General features: G+C 37.0%; 1 protein-coding gene across 1 annotated transcript; it reads left to right on the top strand.

The window, feature by feature from the left end:
- Positions 1 to 5,911: 5,911 nt before the first annotated feature.
- LOC129242402 (uncharacterized) lies at positions 5,912 to 17,481 on the top strand. The gene is made up of 4 exons (XM_054879025.1): positions 5,912 to 6,170; positions 14,411 to 14,482; positions 14,573 to 16,735; positions 16,844 to 17,481. Exons 1-4 carry the CDS (start codon positions 6,168 to 6,170, stop codon positions 17,000 to 17,002), a joined length of 2,397 nt encoding a protein of 798 aa, XP_054735000.1. The 5' UTR covers positions 5,912 to 6,167; the 3' UTR covers positions 17,003 to 17,481.
- Positions 17,482 to 19,203: the final 1,722 nt, after the last annotated feature.

Below are 19,203 nucleotides of genomic sequence, written 5' to 3'. Positions count from 1 at the left end.
ATGACATAAGCATTCCTCTAAACAAAACGTATACCTCAATTGACTTGAGCGTAATCGCATAAGCCACTAGAAGGAGGTCTCTGACTACTAACTGGCAAACAAGATGGAACTCGGAGTAGTACGGTAGATAGGCAGCGAGATTAGTACCGGATTTAAAAAAGTGGGTGAAAAGAAAGCGCGGTGAGGTTAACTATTACAGATTTTGTCCGGACATGCATCCTTTCGCAAGTATTTGTGGCGAATAGGGAAGGTTCTCCTACTAAATTGTATTTAAGGAGATACTGAGTATGATAATGCGGAGCAGACCTTCTTCAAATGCGAGAGGTGGAATAAAGAGAGAACAGTTCTGCAACGAGCTATTGGTGTATTTACACCTGAAGAAATAATTGAGAAAATGATGTAGGCGAAGAAAAATGGAATACCGTCGCAAATTTTGTGGAGGATATTATCCGAAAAAAGAGGCGTGAAATGTAAACTTATGCTGAGCTTATGGTTTCCGAAACAGGTGACCTTCAACACAGGGTGTGTAAGTACGTGTCCTTCTTAGGACACCGTCTTGAACCTGCGAAGGCATTTTTAACCCAACCTCACAGCCAAAAAAATAAAAAAATAAAAACAGAAAAACTTTCTGGACAAAACTTAACAAATCTTAAAAGGATAAATTGTCTGCTTGAATTCAACAGGTCGACTACCGGGGTTTTCACGGGTCACTGCACTATTGGCACCCTAGCCAGTTGAATAGGTATACCTCACAATGACTCTGTGAATGTCCTGCACTTCAAAGCCGTCGTGCCAAATATCTTGGCGATTATTTCTTTTCAGACCTGGGAAATTTGCAAAGTGTGTCCCTAGATTAGTTACCTTCTTAAAAAAATTTAAGTGGTGTAAGCAACTTAATTAGGGGAGGGAAATCAAATGCAAGTATCACAATGTGCCTTAGAGCCACAGAGTGTCTTGTATGAGAAAAGCAACCTGCCTAACCTGGCCTAACCTATTAAACATTTTGAAATTTTGATGAAAATTTTACTAATCTATTACAAAGTTTGAAACTTGGATTATAATATTATAGTATTTATTATATAATGAACTAAGTTAAAAAAAATATAATAATAATATTCCCAATGTTAAGATGCTTTATTTTTTCACGGGCTGTATACATATTTCTCACGTGCTGCTCTTTTGCGTACTTTTGCCTGAAATTTGTTGAGCTCTCTTTTTTACTTTTCTAACACAAGTCTCATAGCATTGTAGCCTTTCAGCTATTTGTCTACCTGATATATAAGGAGTTTTCCTAAGAATACTGTTTTCGCTGTTGCTAAGAATACTGCTCAACTATTCCAATTGAAAGGATTACTTATTTATGACTAGTTTTTTTGGATTAGGAATTATATATACAATATTTTTATATAAAAGGCCCTTACACCATTTTTGGGTATTTGGCTAAGCTCCTCCTCATATTTGTGGCGTGCGTCGTGATGTTAAGCTACATATGTAGGGACCTACTTTTTTGAGGAGATTTTTCATGGCAGAAATACACTCGGAGGTTTGCCATTGCCTGCCGAAGGGCAACTAAAAAAACCGTTTTGTTAATTTTGGTGTTTAACGGAGATTCGCTCTCCGAATTACTCCGAATGGCATTCACGCACCAACCCATGCGCCTATGGCGGCCGCCATTAGAAATTGGATATGTTTAGGTTTTGTATTTGAATTCAGCCAAACATTTGAGACTTATTGCTTTGGTATTGGCCTTTAGGTTAGCAAGCTTTTTATGCTATTTTTTGTTTTATTTATTCTCTCCATTAAAAATATTATTTCACTGTATTGACTTGGGCTGCCAGTAGAGTTTTATGCTTGGTACTGGCTTTGTGAATTTTTAGCTCGACTAGAACAGCAGGTGGGACAGGAGCGAGAATTTTTTTAATGAAACTCGACTCTTTTGGTGAATTTATCAACTGCTTAGTTTTCTAGTATATATTTCTGAATTGAGTCCAAAAATAGTTCGGAAGCTTGCTATGATGCAATACAGGATAAGGCAGCCAAGGAAATTAGTCAGGCCGTTTACAGCAAATTATGAAAACCATTTGCAAAATAATTTTGAAGCTTCAAATTTTTGCATAATTTTCTTGGCTGGACGAAGACATTTGCTAAAAATTAAGCTTTTTCTATTCACTCAGTCGAATGTGAATAAAATTTCCAACGTTATGTGGGTTAACGACGCCGCGAGGAGCACATTATTCAATATTCTTGGGTCATCGTTAAGCTGTGTTTTTTTTTCCTTCTCTTTCAGCAGATGAGTCTATATCTTGATGGCTTTTATTGTTTGTATAGTCGCAGAGTGATTTGATTGGCACTAAAAATTGCTTCACCTGAATACAATAATACTCGTAAAATAGCACGGATAATAAGGTGAGGCACTTAATACTCGAGAGACACAGCGAAATAAAAAAAACGAACGTGCCAGCATCGACTTAGTGGATTTTATTCAAATGGTTATAGGTGTATAAGGTGTATTACATATTTCTATTCATTTTATATGAATTTAATTGAATGCATTTTATGGAAACGAACTAAGTGTAATGCGCAGCTGTACCAATTCCAACTTCTTTAGTACGGCAAAAATAGTGTTGGTAGAAAAAATAACGGTATTACATAATGTAAACAGCACTTAAAATTAGGTGCAAAGTCATAATATTTGTATTTTCAAATACCCTACATATGAAATGTAAATTTTATATGAACTGCGGTTATGACAGTTATTTAAATTAGATACTTACATGATTTAAAAAAAATGGAAAAAATGTGAGTCTTAAATTTAAATCTCTCACACTCAACTCATGCAAAATCTGGTTTGTCTAACTATAGTTGAGACTCTTTCCAATCGATAGGAGTCATTCACATCAAAAATAATGGTTGTTTGGTACATTAGGTGAAAAATCTAAATGCAAAATTGGTGACATCAAATGACACAAATACTTGGTGATATGCAATCACAAATCTACCAAGTTTTGGGTCTTTTCGCCACAGTGAAAATATGAACTCATCACATAACAAAAGCTACAAAGGACAAATAATTACTTTGAAATACTTAAGAGATCGAAAGTCCCGATGAGAAAAGTTCACCAAAAAAAGTCAAGAGTAACATAAATCCAAATGAAAGAAAATTTTATATTACTTTTGTTAGCCGGAGCCGAAGAAGGCGAAGGTATGTCTGGCCGAGCTCCTCCTTCTATTGGAGGGATTTAAAGTTTTTAGTCATGCATGCACCCATTCGGCTATGGAGGCTAGAAGAAAATAATCAGCAGTTATACAGAAGTCGGATTGAAATGTGTTTTTGTTTTCTTTGATTGAAATGTAGAAGCGATGGTGGAATTTTGTTATATGGATTATACAATTTATGAGCTTCGTCGCAGACGTCACACCACAGGAGCGAACTCTTACCCAGCAATTTTTGATACATATCGCAGGTTAAATTTTGTAAAAAACTGAAAATTGTAGTGGCAGATAATGAAGATATAGATACTCTTATTAGATCTTACAATGTATGACCGTCGAAGTTTTCTAGCTAAATTATTTACTAGTATATACCATACATATTATATATGCATCATAATTGAACACCCGTAAATGCAAAGCCACCATAGGCAGTACTCATCAGCATCAGGCAAATAAACTAGCGTCATATCTTTATCGCCTTGGGTATGAAAAGATGAAGAACATGCGATTTTAATATGCCCTTGTTTCAGAATACTTAAGAAAACACTATAGAATAGTCCCGGCTGTAGCGTCACGCACGAGAATCTAGTGCCACTGATATTGAAGAGCAACTGAAGCATGGGGCTGCCAAAATAATGCAGCAGCTTTGGTGCAGCGAGCAGGCAAGACGAGAACGGGAACGGCGAAGAAGCCTGTGAGCCATCAAACAGAGAAGTGCTGGCAAACTGACGGCAAACATAGAAACTCTCTTTTCTATAGTATGTTCAGGAACATATTGCGCGAAGGAGTACGGATGTGACAGAGGTGGCTCTCTCATCAAATGACATAAACAGTGGCCGGTAACAAGCAGATGCCACCTTTAGCGTATTGCATCAGGACAGCAACGGATGCTGAGTCAAGTGCTAAACCACCTCCCGACACGTGGAACGGGGGATCGGTACTTTAGCGGTAGCAAGTTTTAGCTTGGGTTAAAGCCTCACACTGACAGGGTTAGACCTCTATGCTTCCTCCGTATTAAGTGAGAGCACAGAAACAAGGATGTTGACTAATTCTCAAACCCATTTTAGAAGTTCATTTAACATTTTGTGATGAAGCTGTAAACAAATTGTCTACTGAAAACAAATACTGACATTCAGAACCAATAACCAAGATTTTAACGTGTGAACTAAGCAGTCGCAGCATACCAACAGACAAGCAATGGAGCGCGTAAAGGTCAAAGTAAAAATTTCCACCACTTAAAATTTTTTTATTTAGTATAAAATTTATATAAAAACAAGCTTGTATGATTTATTTTGCGCCACCATAATTTAATAGTTATTTAATATTTTGATCTTCTTTTTTTGATTATTTTTAATTGACGTTCGAGATAAGTGAAAAAGGTTTAATTTTTTTTATCAGGCTTGAAAATATCATGTAAAATAGTGCCCATGAAAATATAAAAATTCGGTAAGTGATTCACTTTTTTAGTATAAATATAACGTTAAAACAGATGAATTAAATTTTTGTAGTAGTTTTTGAGTTAACTAATAGTTAATATTACTTAGTATAGATTTTTTTCCTTACACACTAACGCAAGATTCGTGTGGCAATTAGCACAACTACCATCCGGCCAACAACGTTGCTGCTACTGCGACATACCAGTAGTACCATTGTGGTCTGCCAGGTCGTAATAACGCACTAAAATATCATCATGCAACAATTTTGTAGTTTCGACAATTCTGCGAGCATGACAAAATATTTAGCACCAAGCGAACGACAGGCAGCCAGTCAAGAAGCGATGATTGCCTGGCTGATCCGGTCAGTGCCAGCAGCAGATGAGCCAGCACCCAAAAACGCACCAAATTAGTTGGCGTTGCTGCCAACGTCAACTACGTCAATAACATACAGCACGGAACGTCAAGACCAGATCTTCATTGCAATCTAGTTTCTTATGAAGTTGACAAAAAATGCGAAAAAAAGTATTAGTGCGTATGGGTACTTTTTTTGAATGTTTCAGCATCTCAGTTGCCGAATATTAATATTGTATACTATAAGTATAAATTTATTATAAATTCACATTATTAAAACATACTTGCATATGTATGTAGTTGTGGCCTTTGGTGGATATGTTTTTGTGAAAAGACACCCGAAAAAGACGTCATCGCAACCATTTGGCATAAAGCGATTTGTATTTTTTGATACAAAGCTAATTTTAAAATTTTCTTGATTTGTTGGCAGAGCAGCAACATCGATAATAGCAACCTGATAATGCTAAGCTTAACTGCTTGCTTAGCCGCTGAGCGGAGCGTTTGTTAGCATATATTACATGTGTGTGTGAGTGTGTGTTTGTGTTTTTCTGTTTTTGTATTTTAGAAGATTGTAGCATCTTCTTTGCTTATGTTTGCCACCAATACATACAACAACAACGCGGACCGACGACAAAACATTAACTTGCTCAGCAACAAAGCAGCCATCAAACCAAGCGACCAAACGACCAACCTGAAAGCCAACTAGCCAGTCAGCCAGCCAACCAACCAACCAACCAAGCAGCCAGGCAGCTAGCCAGCATCCAGCGCTGAATGGAGCTCTCAAGCATACCGATCTTCAATCGGTCAGAGTTTACTACCAGTTATCGCCCATGCGTTGACTTGCCGAAACATCTGCTCCGAGTATATATAGAAAATCTATAGGTTTTGATGGTTTAGTTGGTAACCCGCACTCAACCTAGAAGTGAACCAACAGAGATCGCATAGTTAGTAGCTTCTTCAACGGCATTGTGGTTGTCCGTTCATCGTTTTCCTGCCTGTATTGACAGTGTTAGATCGATCGATCGAATTCAATAGTAGCGTTGAATTCTGAATCGATACAACGAAGGGACTAATTGTCCGAAAAAAATTTTACCAAGAGACATACACACATACAAATTAAAGGATTACGCGCACACGACCGGGAGTTGTGATTGAATTGTGCTCAAAATGGTAAAGATAGAAATAAAAATGTTATAAAAGTGAAAACAATTTAGTCAATAAATAAGATTAAAATCAAATAAAATAAAATAAAACAAAATAAATCAAAAAAATAAAAACAAAAAAATAATTAAAAAAGAAATAAAATTAACTTTAACTTAACTTAAAATATTACTAGCCTTAATATAAAAAAAACGAAAGCAATTTGTGAATTTTTCATCAGCACTCATTAGAGTAGTAGATTGGTCAAAAAAGTTAAATATTGAATATTAAAACCAAGTGAATTCAAAAACTGAAAGTGAGACGAATAAACAATGCAAAAACACGACAAGACTTGTGAAATCCACATAAACTTATACAATGATCCCACAAAGACTAGATTTACGCAAAAGTAATTGCCAAAGCGCAAACTTTAATACCAAATTCAGTAAACATTTCAATAAAATTTTAATATTTACTAAATGCAATTGAGCACACTGAAGAATGCAGTCTAACATCTGCCGGGCTTGTGAGCTTTTCTAAATGGCCCAAACTAAAACAAAAAAAAACAAAAAAGGAAAAAATTAAAACAAAAATTCAACATTCATAGAAATGAGCAAACAAGCAAGCACAGCAATGTATATTGAATTATGTTGTAAATTGCGCAAAAATTGTTGTCAATTGCAAAGCACAATGCATACATATCATACAAACACACTTAGATGACGAACATGATGCGCTAGCAGAGCTGAATTAGTGATGATATGGTTGATGGTGGCTGCTTATGATGCATTCAATTGATCATTAAAGATTTTGCTGCTGTTACTGTAGCTAAAAGTAGCAATACAACACTTATTCGTGATATTTCTGTGTCGTGTGAGAAATTCTTGAAAGAATTATATTCACCTTCGGCAGCGATGTGCAAGTCCAATTGATATTCTGTGCCTTGTACATATACAGCGCTAGCCATATGATTTGTTTATACCGTATACATACATATATCTGAGTACATTAGTGACATTTTGATCGCAATATTGCTGTTGCTCCCACTGTAGCTGCTGGCATGGCATTGTAATAAAAATAAAATAGTACGATTTGTCAGCTTGCTTTGCTTACTTTGCAGAAGCTACTCAGCAAACGCCATACTATGCCACAGCACAGCCCATCACAAATCACAAATCACATATCACTTTTTGCATTAAGCGATTAAATATTGTTCGTAATGGTCAGAGTCACGTTTGCCTTCATATTGCAAAATAGCGTCAGCTCCAAAACAAAACCATCATTATCAACAGCTACTGCTGCTGCTGATGTTACTATTGATCAGCAGACAGTAGTCGTCTTTAGCGTCAACTTAGTTGATTATCGTTTTAGTGTGGGCAATTTAAAGTATATTTTATGATCGCGCTTTAGCAGCAGCCAATGGACAAATAAAGCGTTATGTGGCACATACATTTGTACTTGATTGTAATGCGCATTTTTTTCTGTGCAGCGCATCGAGTTCGTTGCTTAAGTCTTTTATTTGAATTGGTTATTTACAAAGATTTGCTTTGTTTGACTTGTCTGGATTGAAGCGAGTTTTTAAGTTGAGTTTCAGAAATGTTGCCGATTTAATTTTTGAGATATGCTTTTGTTGCACGAGTTGTTCTGTTTGTTTATTTTTACGTTAATGAAAAATTGAGTTAATTGCTACAAGCAAAATTTGACAGCAAGAATTAGAAGACAAAAAACTGAAAATTATTAAAAAAATCTAGCAAACCATTCAAGTACCCATATGCTGTTCGTTTTGTAAGCCGCAGCTATACATTATTTCTATAAATTTATACAAGTAGTTAGAGGTCAAATAAATTTATACGGGCTAAAATAAGTCTATAGGCGGCCGCCGTAGCCGAATGGGTTGGTGCGTGATTATCATTCGGAATGCACAGAGAGGTCGTTGGTTCGAATCTCGGTGAAAGCAAAATTAATAAAAAAAAATTTTCTAATGGCGGTCGCCCTCGGCAGGCAATGACAAACCTCCGAGTGTATTTCTGCCATGAAAAAGCTCCTCATAAAAATATCTGCCGTTCGGAGTCGGCTTGAAACTGTAGGTCCCTCCATTTGTGGAACAACATCAAAAGGCACACCACATATAGGAAGAGGAGCTCGGCCAAACACCTAACAGAAGTGTACGCGCCAATTATTTATTTATTTTTTTATTTTAAAGTAGGCCAGAGAAGTCAATAGCCCAGGAACTCAAACTAACAAATCTGCATATTTAATTATCAAAATTTGTAAAGTTTTAGAGAATTTTTGCATTCAAACCTTAAGTAACTAGTCTTTCCAAGCCAGTATTGGTGACGCGAACGAAAAACTACAAAAATCATATATGAAATTTCATTAGCTGTTCCTAAATTAAAAGCGAGGATAAGAACCGAATGTAGGCGCCATCATGGCTGTCGTTTTAGGGCGTTATAAAGGGCACAAATTTCAGTAACCAAAAATATATTTTTAGATTATAGGTAATGACAATAGGGACTTTTATTGAGTTGATCTGTGAACATTTTGGCCGATCAACTTAACCCTCCATCGGGCACCCAGATCTGGTTTGACTTTGGACGTCAATTTAACATATTTGTATTATAGCCAAATGTTCTAAAAAGGGTATCCAACGGAGAGTTAAAAAAATAAATACATTTTTTTTTATTTTTTCACGTAGAAAGAAAAATAATTATTTTAAATACAACAACAATTTCCAGCCGATAATCTCTTTCTCTTAAATGAGGTCCAGAAAGATCCACCATTTTAAAAAATTAATTCTGATGGGACTAGAATGATGTTTATTATAGTTCGTACAGAAATAAAATAATATGATCGGACAATTTTCTCTAAATGAAAATTTTTTATATTTATACAAAATAATTTATGTTAACTTGCCACTGTGTATTACGAAGTACAGGTATTAGCGCACAAATTAATGCAAACTTTTGTTGAATAGAATGCGAAATATCAAAATTTTAAATTGAGGAAGTCTGAAAATAAATCCTGAAATTCAAAGTTATTTACTATCCAGAATGTAACGAAGTGTTGCGTTATATTAACGTTCCCTGAGCAAGTAAAAAATATAATAATATTCATAGAATTTATATTAGAAAGGTCCTTTTAAAAATAAGAATCGGAAAATTTTATGTTTCCAGGACTTCTGTCCCTCACCTGGATTTAGCATAAAAAATGTGTCCTTTCTATTCCCGTTTCAACTGTATCCGCATCTGTGATGAATTATTCGTATTTATTTTCAGACAGTTTAAATAAACTCAGTATGTCCTTGAACTATTTACACACTCTTATAGTTGTAATGTTCAAAAGAGCATCTCGTAGTTACGCACTGTGCCGCTCATCAATCAAAATCACCATCAAAATGACATATTAAAAATTAAAATACCAATGATAATGAATATTTTGAAAATGACCTCTTAATTTATTCTTTATTGCTCTCACACATGTTTTTGGCCTTCGAAAGTGCCTGTCATATCCATACATACAAACTTATATGCGAAGCAGAAAAGGTGTAAAGAAAGTGAACAAGAGTTAAAATAAAAAAAGTAAATGACTAAATTAAATTTATTTGCATATGCTTTTAAAATTGCCCAATCATGTCAACCGCGTATATTTGATAAATATTATGTATGCATATGTAGTTTTAAAAACTATAGCCGTATACGAGTGCAAAGTAAATGCTAATATTTCTGGCTGTGATTTTTGTATTTCTCCACTTAAAACACAGGCCGGAGGCACGTGCCGATCACCTATAAAAATATTTACATAAGTATTGCAGTGATTGATATTTCTATATTTTAAACGCAATTAATTATGCTAGTTCTAGACTATAGTTATTAGGTTAGGTTAGGTTATGGTAGCAAAGGAAGGCTGATTTTAATACCGCAAAAAGGAAGAGGGAAGTTAAAATAAAAGTTTGTTAAGAGAAAAAATGAGCGGTAATAATTTGAAAATAATAATTAGTGAGCTGCTGTATACTAAAACATGAAATAGGCTGCTAATATCAAAGGATTTGATATTTGATTTTACCTTGTGGAGGTTTTCTTAAGTCGTTGCCTTCATTCTTTTATTCAGATGGGCTCAAGTCTTAAAAGTAACAGTAATCTGATCTTGATTATTTTCGAAAATAAATGTGGTAAAACAAAAAGCATTCCGCACAAAATTTTGGCGGATAAGTTTTAAAACTTAAGGGTTTGTTTAGAAAAATGTTATAATTTAAAGAAATTCGCAATTTTTCCCCCTTTCACTTATAAAATAAATAAATCATATACAAATTAAGTTTTTTTACGAAAATTTTCCGTTGATAAAGATCTGCCTATTAACTATTTAGGTACCATTTTTGAACGATTCTTTACATATATATGCTAATTAAAATTTTAGTGATCTTCCACTTGAAGTTTATGATCTAAGTGATCTAAATGTGCTCTTGGTGGTCTCAAGCAAACATTTTTGGTCCCCTCAATTAAGTAAGACCACCTGTCAAAACCTTTGTCCAAATTTTGAACTATCACAGTACTTGCGGTTCTGATAAATCTTGATAAAGTGAAAATGATAAAGTGAAAATGAAGTGGTTTGAATTTTAGCCTCGCAAAAGCAGGTAACTGAAAGGAAAATGCGCCAATCACTCCATCCATTGTTTTGCAACCAGCTCACTTCGTACAGATTATTGAGCCTCAAAGAAGTCGGTTAAAGGATATATTATAGTCCGAAAATAGCCCCATTCACCGTTACCAATTTTTTTTTTACATTCACTTACAAAGTTCTTACGATCTGCTCAAGAGCATGAAGTAGAAAACGGAAATAAGCATCATACTCTAAAACTTGCAAGGAAAGACGTTCGGTTGATGGTCGGTCAGCATATGACCACCATTGGAATCATTGAGGACCCAGTGTGCCTGTCATGCTTGGAGGAGGCGGATAGCACTGAGCACATTCTCTCTGAGTGTCCTGCTTTTGCTAGTGCACGGTTACGAGTTTTGGGTTCCGATGTCGTGAGAATGAGTAATATTCGTTCTCTAAAACTGGAGGATATTTACAGATTTGCCAAAGAATCTGGAAAATTCTCGCAAGACTAACTATCTCTATCTCTGTCTCTATTCTTTCCTATCTCTTTCTCTGATACTTTTCTCCTTCCCTTCTTGACTATCTACTCCCTTTCCCAAGCTTTAAATACAATGGTCTTTATAGCCTGAGTGCTTTAGGAGCCACCAAATCTCCTGGTGCTCCTTGGCTCGGCCTTTTCAAATTTCAATTTAAAGCATCATACTTTGTTTGTTCGAAGAAATCGCTTCAACAGAATGCTGATTTTCGCTGGATTTCGAGTTACATGCCTCGAACTACCAATATCAGCTTGATATGAAAGTGAATAAAAGTAAAATTAGGCATTCGTCGACTAAATGCGAGCCCGAGCGCACTAACACCGAATCGAAGACCTCCATTGCATTCGGTAGTAATATATAGACACACTTGGAACTTGTTTGAACAAGTTTCTTTACCAATTTTTCATTCTAAGTTATACGTGATGCGTGATGTTCTTCCACATCTGAAGTGGTTTTAAGTTGTATGACCCCTGAAAACGAAAGTTTGTTTTTCTGTGAAGAAAACTGTTTATGGCAGTAAGACATCCGGAGATCTGCTCTGTCAAGTAGCGACAGCTTTTAGAAAAACCAGCACTTGATGCGCATCGAACACAAAACATACAGCTTGTATATTACTAGACCACTGCGTACGCCGTACTGCCTTCAAGTGGTATAATTTTTATGAAAGTATTATTATAATGAAAGGGTCCAAGAGAATTGAAGAGAGTTTCATAGGAATCAGGTAAAACTATTTACTAATAGGACACTTTGTCTTAGCAACGCTCACAAAATGTACCGAATTTTAATTAAATGAAAGCCAACCAAAGAGAAAAAAGTGGTATTCCCATGAACCTTTTAATGAATAAAATATATTAACAAGCGCTGGCAATTATTGATTACACGCTTTGTTAAGAAGCTTGCTTACATACCCAGATGCAAACCAGTTTGCATTAACCGTAATAATAATTAATTAATATTTTAGCAACATTATTGCCACAATTGCCAGTAATTAATATTTGAATACCTTTCACTTTCGTTAAAACGATATTAGCCGCATAGATTCGCAACAGCATCATCACTACTGATAAATCACATTTTAATTAAAACGAAAAGGCAAACATTAATTAAGTAAGACTTGCGAGGCCATACATCAACTGATCCATTGTCGCACTGCTGGTCGCTAACAAAAAGAACAATCAATTAGCATAAATTAAAATAAATAAAAGTTTTTTTCTTTTTCTCAAAGCCAAAATTTACCACCTCCCGAGCATAGGAACAAAATTGCAGAATTAAGTATTCTAAAATATTTAAAAACTCGTCCAAGAAGTAGTCAGTCGTGTTTAACCACAGCGATTTCGTTTAATACATCTAAAGAGCAAAAACAAAAATTCCATACTTATGTCCCTCATTTCAAATAAATTTGAGCGCATTATTTTTTAACCCTAAACAGTTAAATACTTGTTCTTCGTTTTGTACGCAAATGTGGTTATTGCTTTTGTGTAGAATCTTTTTTTTTTCTGCAAATCCATTTGTGCTAAAATATGGCAGTTGCAAATTGTAAGCTAATACAGATCCGGAATACTGTATAAATTAATAAAAAAAATTATAATAATTGTTGGCTTTCGTGAATAATTTTTGTAGATTAAAATAAAATATTAACTAGTTTGGCATAGAAGAGGCTTAAAAGCTTTGGAATGGCTAATGCTGACTGGTGAGTGGTGGCGGTGTGGCATCACTTCAGTCCATCTGAATAACTACTATACAGAAACTGTGTATGTATTTGCATACTTAATGGAATTTGTGTGCAAACAATGAGATTTCAGCTTTGTTTAATATTTGATTAATTACGGTACTAATTTCAATCCGAAGATGCTTCTATTGGTAACATTGAAGGTAAAAATTGAAATGTTTTAAGCACATCTAGAAAAAAATGACTTGAAATACTTACTATGAATGCAATGCTGATGAGCTGTAGATTTTAGCCAAGGACTACTAGACTTGGACAAGGAAGACTATTCAAAGTATCACAAGGTCACTAAAGAATAGCAAGGAGTGTTTTTTTACTAATTATATGCACTTTAGGTTAAATAAAAAAATATAAGAGATGAAACAAATTGAGGAAGTTGGTTAAAATAAAATAAAAAGGAAAATTATTATAAATAAACCAACATTTATTGAAATTTCAACTAATATTATGAAATAAAGATTGAATTAATTGAATTAAATCAATTAAATAAAATACATAATATAAATTGAATATTTTTAATAAAAATAAAATAAATTAGCCCATCATAGCGTTATATCGAATTGCATAATATAAAACAACATAACATAACAAATCGATCATTTGCTACAAAAGTCAAACATTTTTTTTAGATAAGCATGCCGAAATAACCCTAGGCTCCTCCTTTTCGCTTTGCAAAAAATGTGGAGCGATATTATCATTAGATACAAATATAATTTTATTTTTATCTTGACGCCGTTATTCTCGCAATTTCGAATTTTGGATTTTGACACTGTAACAGCAAATGGGCGTTATGTAATTTAACAAAATAAAAGCAAATTTTCCGTAACTGAATAAAATACAACGTGAAGCCATATGCAACTTAACATCTCATAACATAACGTAACATAACATAAAACATAGACATAAGAAAACATAAAATGCACCCAACTTAATAGAGGAGGCATTCATTTAGATCCGTTTGTTTGTATATCACAAATACCTATTCTTATATACGTATATTAAGGAAAAACTAATACTCTATAACTTTTTGCAGACATCTGTGTTTTTAAGATACTTATAACGGTAGATTTCGCACAGAATTCAATTTTCTGAACTAATTTTTTTGTGTAAAACAATTAACGGCAATAGTCGATTGCCAACAGAGTGAAGCCAGAAATAAAAGGAAAGTCTTAGATCACAGTGCGGGGCTTGAGTTTTTCATATATTCATTACATTCACGAGTCTGTTAAATATAAAAACATAACATAAAATATAAAGCATAACATTACATGAAATAACATGACATTAAATAAAACGAAAATAGAAATGATACGAAAACGAGTGACGCTAATGCGATCTAGCAAAATATTATATAAATTACCTACAAAGAAAGTCCAAATACATTTTATAACCTAATTTCAATTTATTTACAGAGGAGCGCTTTTATCATTTTGGCGCTTTGCGTCGCCGGTATTTTTGCGAATGCCAGCACGGATACACTTGTGGTAAGTAACTTATAACAACATTGAGCTTGAACCACAAATTAAATGGATGTACGTTCTAAATAACAAACATAAAATTGTTCTTCATTTCAGAGGAAAGAACGCGCAGCTGAGGGCTATGATTATCCTCCACCAGTTATTCCATTCCCCGAACCAACCAGAAGACCACCACCACCACCAACATACTTACCACCCACTAACAAACCACAGCCACCAGCACCTAAGCCAACGACGCGTGCTCCACCACCACCGGTGACACGCCCACCACCACCACCACCACCAACTTATCTGCCACCAACCAACAAACCACAGCCACCAGCACCTAAGCCAACGACGCGACCACCACCACCGCCGGTAACACGTCCACCAGCACCCAAGACAACTCGTCCACCTCCACCAGTGACAAGGCCACCACCAACATACTTGCCACCCACCAATAAGCCACAGCCTCCAGCACCGAAACCAACCACTCGACCACCACCACCAGTAACTCGTCCACCACCAGTGGAGCGTACCACATACATTTACAACCCGCCAGAAAATCCTCTAACTTATCCTCCACCAACGAACAAACCACAACCTCCAGCGCCAAAACCAACCACTCGCCCACCTCCACCACCACCACCACCAGTGACAAGACCACCACCAACTTACTTGCCACCAACCAACAAACCTCAGCCCCCAGCACCGAAACCAACGACGCGTCCACCACCACCACCTGTAACTCGTCCACCAGCACCGAAGACAACTCGTCCTCCTCCTCCGGTAACGAGACCGCCACCAACATACTTGCCCCCCACCAATAAACCACAGCCTCCAGCACCAAAACCAACTACTCGTCCACCTCCACCAGTAACTCGTCCTCCTCCACCGAAGACAACGCGTCCCCCTCCTCCACCAGTGACAAGACCCCCACCACCACGTACTACTCCAGGACCAACTTACCTGCCACCAACTAACAAACCACAGCCTCCAGCACCAAAACCAACTACTCGTCCACCACCACCACCAGTAACTCGTCCACCAGCACCGAAGACAACTCGTCCTCCTCCTCCAGTAACGAGACCACCACCAACATACTTGCCACCAACCAATAAACCCCAACCTCCAGCACCGAAACCAACCACTCGCCCACCACCACCCGTCACCCGTCCCCCAGCACCAAAAACGACTCGTCCCCCTCCTCCAGTGACGAGGCCACCACCAACCTACTTACCACCCACAAACAAACCACAACCACCAGCGCCTAAGCCAACTACTCGTCCACCACCACCAGTGACTCGCCCTCCACCACCCAAGACTACGCGTCCACCCCCTCCACCAGTAACAAGACCACCACCCCCACGTACTACTCCAGGACCAACTTATCTGCCACCAACCAACAAACCACAACCACCAGCACCAAAACCAACTACTCGCCCACCACCACCACCAGTAACTCGTCCACCAGCACCGAAGACAACTCGTCCTCCTCCTCCGGTAACGAGACCACCACCAACTTATTTGCCACCAACCAACAAACCTCAGCCACCAGCACCAAAACCAACTACTCGTCCACCACCACCAGTCACACGTCCACCCCCACCCAGGACGACACGTCCACCAGTGCCAGTGACGAAACCACCTCCAACCTACTTACCACCCACAAACAAACCACAGCCACCAGCACCTAAGCCAACAACTCGTCCACCACCACCAGTGACTCGTCCTCCACCACCGAAGACTACGCGTCCACCTCCTCCACCAGTAACAAGACCACCACCACCACGTACTACTCCAGGACCAACTTACCTGCCACCAACCAACAAACCGCAGCCTCCAGCACCAAAACCAACTACTCGTCCACCACCACCACCAGTAACTCGTCCACCAGCACCGAAGACAACTCGTCCTCCTCCTCCAGTGACTAGGCCACCACCAACATACTTGCCTCCTACTAATAAACCCCAACCTCCAGCACCAAAACCAACTACTCGTCCACCACCACCAGTAACTCGTCCACCAGCACCGAAGACAACTCGTCCTCCTCCTCCAGTAACGAGACCACCACCAACATACTTGCCACCAACCAACAAACCACAACCACCAGCACCAAAACCAACTACTCGCCCACCACCACCACCAGTAACTCGTCCACCAGCACCGAAAACAACACGTCCTCCTCCTCCAGTAACGAGGCCACCACCAACTTACTTGCCACCCACAAACAAACCCCAACCACCAGCGCCTAAGCCAACTACTCGTCCACCTCCACCAGTGACTCGTCCACCCCCACCCAGGACGACACGTCCACCAGTGCCAGTGACGAAACCACCTCCAACCTACTTGCCACCCACCAATAAGCCACAACCACCTGCGCCTAAGCCAACTACACGTCCACCACCAGTCACTCGTCCTCCTCCACCACCAGTGACTCGTGTTCCACCCCCACCAGTGACACGTCCACCCCCACCACAGCCAAAACCAACCCCTAAGGATGAAGGCTACAAATACCCCGTGCCAAGCATTCCTTTTGAATACTAAGTGTCAACTGTAACAGTTGTCTTGCCCAATTTTATGATAAGAGAGATAGCCTGCGATTTTTAAAAGTTATACAACAAAGTCGTGAAGCTCCTTAACGCCGAAAGCTAAAAATCTAGCGATGTGGTACCAAGATTCAAACTAGGGCTAGATTTATCTAGTCAAAACATTATGAGAAGGTTATTTTTGCTTTCGACTCCAAAAGAGCTGTAGCAAGAATTCCAAATGTGTTTTCTTTTTGTTTTATGCTTAAAAATACTCTTACAGTTAGAAATACTTATTTTATAAAAAAAATTACGATTTTGTTTTGTATTTTGGATGTAACTTTTCAATTTTTGTAAGCCAAAATGTCAATGTATGAAAGAGTTTATTGAAACCAATAAATTATGTATGTACCTAAATATGTTTTTAAATGTTTGGTATCGATTGAAACTCAAAAAATTTCCTCAACTTTCTAAACTGGAAATCAAGTCTTGCCAGAAAAAAAACTACTGATGAATCAATACAACTTAAAAAAAATGTACTAAAAAGGTATGAGTTTTTATTTCAAAAATGAGAATTAGAACGGAACTTAAATCCTACTGAATAGAGTGAAAGCAAAAGTAATGAGCTAAAGTGAAAGATGCTGAAATATATGACAATATGTAAATTTTGACTTACAAACTCCACGTCGCGCCATTTAGTTTTGAGGTCAACCAAGGTATGTTTGGTTCTAGGCCAGTTAATATGTCAGTTTACAAAGACGACCACTGGGAGAATGCAAAGAAAAGTCTATTTAATTTCTCTACTTTTTCAATGAGGGCAAATACTTAGTGATAATTTAGGCTGTACGCACTAATCAATAACTAATAATATGAGGAAAAATAAGCAGTAAGAAAATATGCTTGCTTTTGAAAGTACTTATATTTTTGTTGGTGGAATAAGAGAATGCTTTAATTAGCTTCCGAATAAAGAAATCTAAATCCAGCTAAATGATCCGACATCTATACTCGTTTCTAACGCCGGCCTTGATAGCCAGAATATGTCAAAAAATATTACTAAAAACATAATTTATATTCTATACGCGCCCTGCGACCACTGTAATCCTATCACATTTAGGTGAATAATTCTATGGCATTCTATGACATTGGCTACCACGTGGGCTCTAATATTTCTCCTCCAACCCACAGAACCTAAACTCGTTTACATCAGAAGTACACCTCTAACCCAGCTGTTATCATCACTTGGAATTCCTTGAGAGATTACCAGCAAGATTTCTTAAATTCGCTCTGTTAAGTTTCAGGTGTATCTTCGGAGATCCGAATATGAATAATACGTTTTACTTTGATTGATGCAAGCATCATTCCATGAGATTCCACCATCATTTTTTCTCCCAATCAGCTATTTTGTCAAATCGTTATTGACGCAGTTTCAGAATGACTTACAAGCCTGGAATGCGCTACGTATGAGTATAAGGATTTCAAGTTGGCTTGAATAGCTTGAAACGTTTTGAGGTTTCATGTGCGAAAAACCGCCTTTGCAATATAGTTGGGTGTGCACCCATTGTCAAACTTTTGTTAGGCATAGAGTAACACGTGACTTTCATTGCTGAATTAGATTATAAGTACTTATTTATTTATAGGGCTACTTTTAGAGCAGTCCGTAATGTATTATTCGTACTATTTTGGTAAAAGGCCAGTTTGCTAATATTCGTCAAATGAATCCCAAGAAACTCAACATTGTGGTACATATAAGTGCATCCTCATTTTCCGTCGCACTACTCAAAGCACCGCTTAAACTCGATCTATGTAGATTTCCATAAATAACTGGTAGCGTTTCGATTACTTGATTTGTAAGAAACTCGTATTTTTTAAATAACTAACAATATCAGTCATCGAACGAATGATTTTAACTTATCAAAATAAAATCCAAATTATTTCCTCTCAATGAAAAAACTAACATAACTACACTAAGTTCCGGCAAGCAGTTAACTTTTTATATCCAACAAATAGTTTCCGGCGAACTTTTTTCACTTTTGTATACTCAATTAAACGTAGGCGTAGTATAACTCAAATTTCAACTTAAAGTATTTCGTTAAAATGATTCAAATGGTTTATTGGAATTACAAACTAAAAGTATACAAAAAACTATAACAATTTCGATTACATGAAAAATAAAACTACAATTAAATACGTATATCTACATGTATATGTATGTAGGTATAC

Source organism: Anastrepha obliqua, chromosome 3, assembly GCF_027943255.1.
Source record: "Anastrepha obliqua isolate idAnaObli1 chromosome 3, idAnaObli1_1.0, whole genome shotgun sequence".
NCBI lineage: Eukaryota > Metazoa > Arthropoda > Insecta > Diptera > Tephritidae > Anastrepha > Anastrepha obliqua.
Note: the sequence above shows the minus strand (reverse complement) of the source record. Positions and strands in the feature narration are given on the sequence as shown.

What these genes read in the sequence shown, in the direction of transcription:
- LOC129242402 (XM_054879025.1), top strand. An exon ending in CCAGCACGGATACACTTGTG is followed by an intron (nt 14,483 to 14,572) that starts GTAAGTAACTTA and finishes TCTTCATTTCAG; the next exon opens with AGGAAAGAACGCGCAGCTGA. An exon ending in CTACTCGTCCACCTCCACCA is followed by an intron (nt 16,736 to 16,843) that starts GTGACTCGTCCA and finishes CCTGCGCCTAAG; the next exon opens with CCAACTACACGTCCACCACC.